At 42.4% G+C, this 11907-nt stretch overlaps 1 protein-coding gene across 1 annotated transcript in view; it reads right to left on the reverse strand.

Moving 5' to 3' along the window:
- The window catches only part of ascc3 (activating signal cointegrator 1 complex subunit 3), a 204200-nt gene that overhangs the window by 59206 nt on the left and 133087 nt on the right, over window positions 1–11907 (reverse strand). Inside the window, exons 18-22 of the mRNA XM_034101747.2 lie at window positions 11434–11598; window positions 10995–11081; window positions 9025–9201; window positions 6836–7061; window positions 5468–5622 (exon numbers count right to left, since the gene is read on the reverse strand). Of these exons, the coding sequence (XP_033957638.1) occupies window positions 5468–5622; window positions 6836–7061; window positions 9025–9201; window positions 10995–11081; window positions 11434–11598 (810 nt within the window). The remainder of the gene's footprint in view (window positions 1–5467; window positions 5623–6835; window positions 7062–9024; window positions 9202–10994; window positions 11082–11433; window positions 11599–11907) is intronic.

An 11907-nucleotide genomic window follows, 5' to 3' on the forward strand; every position in this document is an offset into this window, starting at 1 on the left:
GCACTTAATATATTCATTGCTATCGGGATGTTAAGAGCATTCCATGGAATATAACAAAAAGTGTATCTCGAGCCGGTTTCTCAAACTTACCTACCCCACCTTTAAATAGATAAAGGTGTGCTCTCTCTCGCTCGCTCACAGAGGCTGCGTGCTCCTCCGTGGCGATGACGGCTTGCGTTAAAAAATTATAATAAACATAGGCCTATTTGTAAAGTGGGGGGACACAAACGTGTGTGTGAGCAGGCTCGGATTGGCCATCGGGAGATTCGGGACATTTCCCGGTGGGCCGCTGCCGTTGTTGGGCCGCTGCCGTTGGTGGGCCGCTGGCTCTGGCATAGGTGGGCCGTGGACTTTCACAGCGCCGCTGCGCCGGTACCACACCCACCGGTAGCACACCCACCGGTACCACACCCGCCGCCGCAAACACCCGCAGTTGCGAGGCTCCGGCGCTGTGAAAGTCCACCGCTGTTGCGAGTCTCCGGCTGTAACAGTCCACTACCGCCCGCGAGGACCCAGGTTAGATTCCGGCCTGGGGTCCAAAAACGCTGTATTAACCTGTTAAGATTGTTTTACCTTCCGTTCTCTAAATAGTATTTTAACAAATATTTCTTGAGGGTTTTCACAATTAAATCAATAAAAGTGAATTTTTAATCAAAGTTCAATTTATACAATTCATAAAAATCATAATGCAAACTTTCTTTGTAAAATGCATAATACTGATCATATTGATTTCAGAGTTGATGATTGTTGAAATTGAACATACATTAAACCAATCAGTATCATATCATTTTAGTTGATAACTCAAAATATCCACTGTTTTGGTAGTGACTGCATTATTTTGTTCTCAAGGTTGTATCATATTCCCTCAACCTTATTGCTTAATCTTAACTCATAACATGCCTTATGTTGAAGTGTGAATGTTTGAAGCTACTGACCCAGAATCAGCACTTTAGTAACAGGCTGAAATAGAGGGGAATGAGGCTAGAATGCATGATCCATTTGGTATTTGGAGCAAAACACTTCATAGACATGTTCTTATATATATCTGAGACCTATAATATATGCCTAACAATAGTATAATAAGAGACCTTTAAAGTAACACACTGATTTTCAGACTTTAAAACACATTTATTTCAAAATGGTGGGATTTACCTGCTTACCATTCCATTTGGTCACTACCGAAACGATCATGTCAATTACTGAAACGTAACCATATGTTTCGGTAGTGACGATTCTGGCTAAGTTTGAGCATAACTAAAGAATGCTAGCTAGTACATGGCTAGCATACACATTTTGGAAGAGGTTTACACACATACAAACCTAATACTTTGCATAAAACCCCGAAAAAGTTTACTTAATTGAAGATAATATCACTCTACCAAACACTACCGAACACGGTAGTGACAATTCTTAAGGTTACATGCCGATTTTGGAACAGATTTATATCAAAAGTATGGGATATAGCTACTTGCCATTCAGCCATGAAGGACAGGGATGCAGTGTCACTGCCTTGTCAAAAATGCAGGGGTGTGGCTAAAAACCAGGCTCAGCCATTGGACTAAAACCCCTTGTGTTTCGGCAGTGACATGAAAACTGGGGACATGATTTTTTGAGTATATTTTTTTTTAAGAAAAAAATTATACCCACAATAAATCTAAATATTCCAACTTCTGTTTGAATGTAATCATAAAGATCTTCTAAATACACCATTGAACAAAGTTTAAAAAAAAATGTAAGTGTTATTTACAGAAATTGAAATTTAGATGTCAGGGTTGGGGACAGCTACTTTCCAACCCTTTTTTTACCCTATAAATGATGTTTTTGTATATATCAAGCTTATCACTATATAATGTAATGCCTTGTGTTTGAATAGACCATAACATATTCTTAGTAAATATCTATGTCTGAATACTTAATTATTTTGTTAAATAGTTTTTCTTGTCGTGGGACCGCACGTTGTACTAATTCGGTAGAATGCCCCATATCTGAATTTTACTTAATTTAAAATGACTGTCACATCTGGTTTTTAAAAACAGTATGGACATTATAAAGAGATACACATTTTAGTAGCCTGGCTGATTAACTTGTAAGACTTCCCACATTTCCTTGAATTATGCAATATGACAATAAGTGATATTCTATATATTTGCAAGGCTCCAACACTGCACTGTTGAATTTCTACTGAGCACCTCTGATTTGTGTATTTGGCATTACAGAGTACAGGCTTTATCTTATATTATATGAATTAAAGAAGAATAAAGGACAGTATTGACCACACTGTGGGGTGGTCTGTGGGGGTCCTGTGTCAGGACATGTGTCGGGCTCTGCAACCGGATCACTGCTAAGCCCCTGCTCTCAGTTACCTCTCTCCCATGATTGGAGCATGCATTGCTAATCGGACATAAACATTCATCTTCATATTCTTCCCCGCTACAATGAGCTTCCTATTCCACTCAGATTCCAGCAATAAGCTTCCCATGATCCTCTCTGGACAGTCTGCCCCCTGAGGTGGGACATTCAGGCTCCCAAGGACAGATGGAGATTCCATGGCTGTAAGAGTAACAAGGTAGGGGGAGCTGCTCTTCTTCTCTCCTTGTGAGAATGGGAGTACACTGGTGTTGGTGTGTGTAGGGACGCATATCAGGAGACAGGAAGAGGAGACAGCCACTTGGAACAGCCCTGGATGATAAGGGGTTGTCTGGCCAAATGTCTCACATCCTGTAGAGGTGTGAGCCAGGGTTCCCGTTAGCCGGTAATTACCGGTTTTAGCTGGTACAATGTAATAAAAACCGGTAAATTCAAAACCTGCCGGTCAAAATGTCCGATGCTCCGATCGATTGGCCGCCGGTCATTATCGGCCGATATTCACTCTTAATAGTTTGATCTGTGCTCTCTATAAAGGCCGACCAGGAGAGCTGGATCTGATCGATATGGACATAAACGCGAGTGAAGTATAACCGGACGCGAGAGAGAGATCAGATCAGCTGCTGCATAATCACCTGAAGCCCCGCCCACTGTTTAGCGCACTGCATGAGAAACTGACGGGCTGTCAGGAGAGAAAGGGAGGGAGAGAGGATCCGTTTCTCCCGTGTTATTATTCAAAGTTAATTTAAACTTTTTGAATATTGTACTTCATCTACTGCAAGTAGTTTCTTTGAACGTAAAAAGGATGTTGTTTGTTGAATCATTTATTGAAAAATGAATCTGAATTTTTCGATCTGTAACGATTATAAACTGAAGCAATATACAAATGACTCCCATTAACTGAGTTTTCAACATCAGCATATCCGGTAATTACCTGCTAACGGAAACTCTGCAACACAATTATTATTATTATTATTATTATAGAAACATGACCGGTAAGTTTCAAATGTGTCCGGTAACATAAATTCTGTCCGGACATTTGACCGGCGAGAAAAAATCGTAGCGGAAACCCTGGTGTGAGGAGATGGTAGCTTGTTCTTTCATGGAGGATAGCAGCTGATGTCAGATTAACAGCAGCATCTATTCCTCTATAGCTGATCCAACCCAAAACAACATCACCGAAGATGGTTCTAGTGTTCAAGGCGGCTACAGTGAAGGAGAATCAGCTGTGTTGTGTTTTATGCAGCAGTTTAAGTCGTTTTTTAAAATACATTTTGAATGGCTTTTTTATTTTTACGCGACTCCAATGCAAGAGGAGCAATTCAACATATTGTTGAAGGGATCAGTATATCGTGAGTTATCAGGTTACATGGGGAATTGGACTCAAAGTTTTCATGCTCTGTAGAAACCTGGTTACTGTAGATTTGCATTAACGTGCCACCGGTTAGTAATCAGATGTAACCCGTAAGCCTTGTCTTATTTTATTGCATCTTAATTCTGTTATTGATTAAAGACATGACTGTATGGAGTATTTTTTATTTGCTTTATATTAATCTTTAACCACAAAGTACATTTTGAATTATTTTAAAAGTGAGGGTGTATCGTTAGAAGTAAAACCTCTCCTTGCATCCTGCTGCTGTCTGTCTTTGGCCTGCGTTGCTAACATGTAAAATCAAGAAACGTAAGAGGTTTATTTCTCCTTCAGAACAATGGAAAGGCTCTCCTTTCACAGCACATCTCCATGGAAACCTTTGATCTCTGGACACACACACACACACACACACACACACACACACACACACACACACACACACACACACACACACACACACACACACACACACACACACACACACACACACACACACACACACACACACACACACACACACACACACACACACACACACACACACACACACACACACACACACACACAGGAGTTTAAAGACTGTCTGTCTCAGCCTGTTCTCTTCTGTCTGATGGAGACTTCATACTGACTTCAACACGTTCCACATATTTTATACATTATTGGTGATGTTTGGTTTTAGTTCAAACGTTTGCAGTTCAAATATTCTGCTGCTTTTCAAAGCGTTTTTACTTTTTTTTCTTTTCTTAATACAAATGAATTCACTACTACTTACATCTGATATTTAACGCTGCAGAAACCATTCAACTATTACATTATTCAGCTATTTCAGGACATTGAGGATATATATGTTGCTGTTTATACCTTTTTTAAACATTTTCTTTTAAATATTAAGCTTCTTCACTATTTGTCCTACTCTTCCAGTTTAACATTTCACTTTCAAGTTTCCAACAAAGTCATTGCAATGCATTTGAGCTGTAAAAAATTGATTAAAATCATTTCACTTTTCTGCATTTCTCCGCTAAGTTCAGCAACACACTTACTTGGTTTTTGTAGCTAAAAGCAGCTACATGTACAGAGACCATTCAGCTGATAAAATATTCTGCTTTTTCAGCTAAATTCAGGCACAAATGTTCACAGTTTACAGCATTCGCACGCATTTCCTGCAGGAAATGCATTTTCTAGTTATCTGTTAACCATCACTTTTCCCTCATGTCCTCCCCTGATTATGGCCACACGGTTTTTGTATTATAAGTTTTGCTTATTAATGCCGGGTTAAATATCATTCAATTCCTTTATTTATTTCTTGACTTTATTAATCACTCCGGCAAAGGGACATTTCACCCACATTGGAACAATATAAAGCCTGGTTAAAAGTAACCGTTAAGTGGCAATAGCAATATTCTTTAATATCAATATCCTATTTACATGCACAACTGACTGTAATTGTGGGCAAACACTTTTGGGATTTTTATGTATTGAATATTATATGTATTATAATATATTTACTCAACTCAAGTCTTTTAAATCATTTTTAATCATCATTTAACGTGATTCCTTTTCATTCACTTTTCTGAAAAATCTTGCATCGTTATGTTGTAGTTAAAACTAGAGGGTTGACAAATGCAACACAAATAAACTCTTGTAGAGTATGGCACTGACTTGTAATTATTATAATTTGTAATCTGAAGAGAAGCAGCAGAATGGCAGTGTGACAGTGTCCCCCGTGTTTACCTGGTCGTGCCAGCGGAAGTCAGGCGTGATGACGAGCCGCACGCGGAGCACGGTGCGTGTGATTGGCTGGATGTTGGCCTCCATGGTGATGGCAGGGATCTGGTGGGCACACTGTTTGACCGACTGTCCGATGTTCACATGGTGCAGCATGTGACCTGGGAACAATGCAAGGCCGTTATCATGGGTTCCATATGTTTATTAATATAAACCTATACAAAACTAATAGAAGGCTGATGTGGCTCATGCAGATTAAAGTGAACATCCCCATGAGAACCTGATATTCAAATAACAGGCGCTAAACCTGCTAAATTCAGCACACTTGTCATGAGTGTTGTCATACCGACTGTTCTGAGTTTCTGTGTTTAACTGGTTTCACTCACTATCAATCCCAATCACTTGGCTGTCTCATAATCAGCATTTCAGGAACAAGAAGGATTATCCCAATTTAACAATAAAGATGTACATTTGAAAAACGTGTTTAAGAGGTCATGGGCAATGTTGACGTTACCTTAATATAAAACAATAAAACGTAGAGGTAGAAGGGACTGGTGTTACAAACCTAATGTGTGTGAATGTGAGATGGTCATAACAAAACAGCGTGTCAGAACACACACAGGTCTCTGAACTAACACTGTGTGTGTGTGTCAAAGCGTAAATATTTAACATTTCAAATAAATGTGTGTTCCAGGTAAAGCAACATTTTGCAATGATTAAGACATTTTCTTTGCATGTCAATAGGACCAGAATATATATCCAAATGTGGGTCAACATATTGGCGCTGCCACCTTTTTTTTTTACCATAGAAATCAAATGCTCTCCTATGATTTCAAGCCTGCTGCCGGTTTGATCGTAATCTTACAGCAGAATATGTAGAAAACAGGTTAACATGGAGAAAGTGTTTAGATAAAAGGTCACCTTTTATGGAAAATATTTTCTACATCAACATGTGTCCCCTCTGTGTAAAGAGACTCTGACAGTTTCAGGAAAAAAGACCCCCTCTCTTTTTGTCCTGATCCATTTCTATAAAGACCTGTCTGAAAATGAGCTGATCAGATTTTGGCCACTTTATGATGTCATAATGATTTTTTGCCTTGTGTAACCATTAGCCAATCAGCAACCAAGGTAACCCCCCCCCCCCACCTTATCACCTGAATCTCCTCTAGAGCACCATTGAGTTCTTTCTAACCAAATCTCTCTCAGAGGGGCGTGGGGAGGGGCTCCTTATTTTCATCTAAAGTAACAGACAGAGAATCAGCACTTTGGAAACAGGGCTGAAACAGAGGGGATTATGGGATTTTATAACTGACTTGAGCCATTCATACAGTCTGTCCATACACTGGTGAAACTTGGACTGTGTGTTGTTTTTACCGATCTCATCCTTCCTCATTTCCTTCAGCTTGTCCACGGTGAGCTTCTTCTCCTCCAGGCGGTTCAGGACCAGGTGGCTGAGGTTGGGGAACTGACGGAGGGGGTGGGCGAAGCCCCACAGCCGCTTGTCGATCACCTTACAGAGGGTGAGCAGGCGGTAGGTCATGGCCGGCCACCGCTTCCTCAGAGCGATCTCAAACAGAGCCCTGACGATACGAGCAGAGTTCTGTGGGGGGGTGGGGGGGGGGGGCTGAATCATTAACAACAAGCCAAGTAGTAACTGATGACAGCAATAGAATCAGGTCAGAAGTCTTGTTTTCCTTTCAAAGCCAAAAAGAGACTTGTCACTTCAGCCTTTATGTGTGTGTTACACTATGGTGATGGTGTTTATATGAATGCAGCTTCTACATGCCTACACCATTTAGATATCATCTACCACGGGGCACTGAGGGTTATAACACACACCACGGGTCGTAGTATGCTCTGGTTGGATGGTCTGCTCTGGCCGCCCGTAGAGGAACCATTGGCACACCCTTATTTATGAGGCTGTTTCTGGTGTTCCATCTTATATACAGAATGATATCCTTCAGAACACTACAGAAAGCCACCTGCTTCGCTCCGAGGACTTGTTTTCCAAAAGTCCAGCGTGAGCGGGGAAAAGGGTGTTTCGTTCGGCTGCTCGATACACTTGGAACCAGCTGCAACACGAGCCGGTCTCTCTGAGTGACGGAGAAGCAGAGGACTGTCTACAGAAGCTTGTTATGATGATGTTCAGATTGAGACCATGACACAGTATTCTCTCTGTTCTTGTTTTTAGCCTGGGTTCTGTGACTGTGCTGCTACCTATCTGGGACAGGACTCTCAAGGAGACTTCTTGGTTAAATAAGGTTAAATACAAATGAATGAATAAAAGCATTTTAACGGTATCTTTAAAGTTGGAATACAACAAGGGAAAACATTTGAATTGATATAAAGTGATTTAACTCATATTTAACTGACTAGCATTCAATGTGAACTCTTTTCGGCTATGTCTTTAATGACAGCCTTTTAGTTAAAGCTTCAGTGTTGGAGGACATCAGTTCCAGTTCACAGCAGCCGTTTGTGTTTTCCAGTGTTTTTGCTCAATTAAAGAATGTCCATGATGATTAATCATCAGGGGGAGGGGTCAGACGCTCTGATGGATGGGTCAGCTCTGGTGGAGAGGTCAGGTGACCGTGATGCTGTGATTGATCTGCTCAGGTGTTAATGTGATCACATGGTCTGAATGCATGGTCTTGAAGTGTGTGTGTGTGAGGTGTGCAGTCTGGGCAGAACCGGACCCTGGTGATCCTGGTACATGCTCTTCTGCTCCAGAGACATTAATGAGTTACAACCTGACAATAAGTCCTCCTTGGTGCATGATAGTTACCATCACAGACTTTCCAGCAGACACACATCAGTCCTTTTTGTGCAATTTTGATCAAAATATATTTGTCGTTACTATGGGACCTTTTGGGAATGTGGATAATGTGAGATGAGTTAAACATTATATTCTAATGCAAATTTCGCCCATTGGCTTGTGACTGTATTCTTTTTAAAAAGGAATTAAACAAGAAGAAATATACACCCAATGAAACAACAAACCTTAAAATATCCTGTGTCAGATTTGATAAATAAATAAAACTTCACTACAGAGGCTTCACAGATAATGTTTTGACTAATTAATTTCTTTGCAAACATTTTTGAGATTCAGGTATTCCTACACCAAACGTAATGTTCCTTAAAGGGGACCTATTGTGCAAAATCCACTTCTTCATGTCTTCTACATCAACATGTGTCCCCACTTCTCCATGTCTCTTCTACATCAACATGTGTCCCCTCTGTGGAAAGAGACTCTGAAAGTTTCAGGAACAAAGATTCTCTCTCTTCTTGTCCTGATCCATTTATATAAAAACCTGTCTGAAAATGAGCTGATCAGATTTTTGATTTTCTACAGTATAATAGGGGACCTTTAAGTTCAAAGTGAAAGCATGGCTTAAGAAATGTTTTAATATATTTATTAGTTTATGTTATAGTATACATATATATTTATTGGAATTATTAAATCTTTGTTTAACCAGGTTAATGTTTTAAATAATATACACTAAAACATTATATTATTATTATGACATATCTGATATATTTTGAAGTGTGTGTGTGCTGTCCCTCACCTGAGCCACGTAGCCCAGGTCAGAGATGAGGGAGAAGCTGTCCACCTCCCCCCGGCTGATGTAGGTCTGCAGCAGCACGTTGATCTTCCCGTAGCCGTTCTCCACCCCCCCCGCAGCCGGCAGCTCACAGTAGTTACTCAGCAGCTGGTCCAGCTCATCCAGCTCCTCGTCACGCACCTGCAACACACACACACACACACACACACACACACACACACACACACACACACACACACACACACACACACACACACACACACACACACACACACACACACACACACACACACACACACACACACACACACACACACACACACACACACACACACACACACACACACACACACATTATACTTTGGATCAGAACCAGGACTGCAGATGAGATATGCTGTAGAGACTGAAGCTCTGACTGACTGAAGCTCTGACGGCCCGTCCACACTACAGCTACACCACGTTGCCTCGCTTTTCGCCGAACTGAATTGTGGGTAGCATAGCGGTCCGTCTCCGGCGTCAGAAGTTGAACAACTTCTGACGCCGGAGACGGAGTAGCCAGCCGAAGTAGCCAGCGCCAGAGTAGCCAGCGCCAGCCAATCAAATCCCGTTTCTGAAAATCTGACAGCTCAAGCTGTAGCCAATCAAACCGCGTCTAAGCTGGGAGAGATATCCCGCCGTTCATTTCTATATTTAAAAAAAGGATGGAGGAGAAACTAATTATCGCTGTAGCAAAACACCCAGTTTTGTATGACCAGACCCTCTTCACCTACCGGGATACAAACCGGAGGAACCAGGCATGGAGGGAGGTGGCAGAGACAGTGGGTGAAACTGGTAGGTTTTCGCCTGTTTGGGGAGTTTATATATATATATATATATATTGCTCGCATAAAATCCCCCGGGGTTTTTTGCTTTGTATGTCGGGGGCGGGAGATTCATGTGATTGGTTGTTGGTCGCGGTGCTCGAATACAATCCCCAAGCTTCAGACACGCCCAGCTCCAAGCTTTTTTTGAAGCTGTAGTGTGGACGGGCCGTTACTGACTGAAGCTCTGACTGACTGAAGCGCTGACTGACTGAAGCTTCAGAAGCTCTGACTGACTGAAGCTTCAGAAGCTCTGACTCACTGAAGCTCTGACTGTTTGAAGCTTCAGAAGCTCTGACTGACTGAAGCTTCAGAAGCTCTGGCTGAAGCTCTGACTGACTGAAGCTTCAGAAGCTCTGACTGAAGCTCTGACTGACTCTCTGACTGACTGAAGCTCTGGCTGAAGCTCTGACTGAAGCTCTGGCTGAAGCTCTGGCTGACTGAAGCTCTGACTGAAGCTCTGACTGACTCTCTGACTGACTGAAGCTCTGGCTGAAGCTCTGACTGAAGCTCTGGCTGAAGCTCTGGCTGAAGCTCTGGCTGACTGAAGCTCTGACTGACTGAAGCTCTGACTGAAGCTCTGGCTGAAGCTCTGGCTGACTGAAGCTCTGACTGAAGCTCTGGCTGAAGCTCTGACTGACTGAAGCTCTGGCTGAAGCTCTGACTGAAGCTCTGACTGACTCTCTGACTGACTGAAGCTCTGACTGACTCTCTGACTGAAGCTCTGACTGAAGCTCTGACTGACTGACTCTCTGACTGACTGAAGCTCTGACTGAAGCTCTGGCTGAAGCTCTGACTGACTGACTCTCTGACTGACTGACTCTCTGACTGGCTGAAGCTCTGACTGACTCTCTGACTGACTGACTGAAGCTCCGACTGAAGCTCTGACTGACTGAAGCTCCGACTGAAGCTCCGACTGAAGCTCCGGCTGAAGCTCCGACTGAAGCTCTGACTGACTGAAGCTCCGACTGAAGCTCCGACTGAAGCTCCGACTGAAGCTCCGACTGAAGCTCCGGCTGAAGCTCCGACTGAAGCTCTGACTGACTGAAGCTCCGACTGAAGCTCCGACTGAAGCTCCGACTGAAGCTCCGGCTTAAGCTGACGACCTCTCACCTTCAGCTGGTCAAACTCCTCAGCCTTGGACACGATGCTGAAGATATCGGCTTCTGTCCTCTGAGAGTTGAACATTTCATTGAAGGTCTTCAGAGGAGGGGGAAACATATACACCAAGTTAATAAAGTTGTAATTAGGACATGTCATTATGTCTGACACAGTGATGCAACGTTTGATTGATGAAAACGAGTCCCACTGCAGTCAGCATGTCGTCGTGTCCCTGAGACACTTCACCCCAAAGTGCTCCTGTGGGGATTGCCCACAGTACTGAGTATGGAAGTTGCTTTGGATAGAAGCGTCTAACAAGTGACATGTAATGAAATGTACCAGTGAGTGTAGTATGTGATGGAGCAGTGAGTGTAGTATGTGATGGTGTAGTATGTGATGGAGCAGTGAGTGTACCTCGATGGTGTAGTATGTGATGGAGCAGTGAGTGTACCTCGATGGTGTTGTATCTGATGTAGAAGTGGCTGGCGGTCCTGCCCATGTCGGTGGAGGCGTAGTACCCAGTGCGCTCCTCGAAGCGGATCATGCGGGCCTTGTCCAGCTTCCTGCCGGCCTCCACCACCAGCTCCTTCCTGTACAGCATCAGGGAGGGGTCCATCTGAAACATGTGAACACCGCCGTTATTTTAAGATATATTAAGTCCGTGTTGCATATTGGTTTCTCTTTTCTTTGTAAGGCTGCACTTAAATCTGCTTTTTATGCAGTTACTGTTTTTTAATTACTCCGATAAACAACTGTATTTTTTCAAGCAGAAATAACTTAAAATAATACAATTAGAACTTTTGAAATACTGAAACACGAGTGGCAGTAACGGTCACAATTAAGTTAAGCGTGATATTAGATTGGAATTGGATAACAATTTTACATAACTGCAGTGACCTTCAAAGATCCTGATGTTGATTGTTGA

Source organism: Pseudochaenichthys georgianus, chromosome 16, assembly GCF_902827115.2.
Source record: "Pseudochaenichthys georgianus chromosome 16, fPseGeo1.2, whole genome shotgun sequence".
Taxonomy (NCBI): domain Eukaryota; kingdom Metazoa; phylum Chordata; class Actinopteri; order Perciformes; family Channichthyidae; genus Pseudochaenichthys; species Pseudochaenichthys georgianus.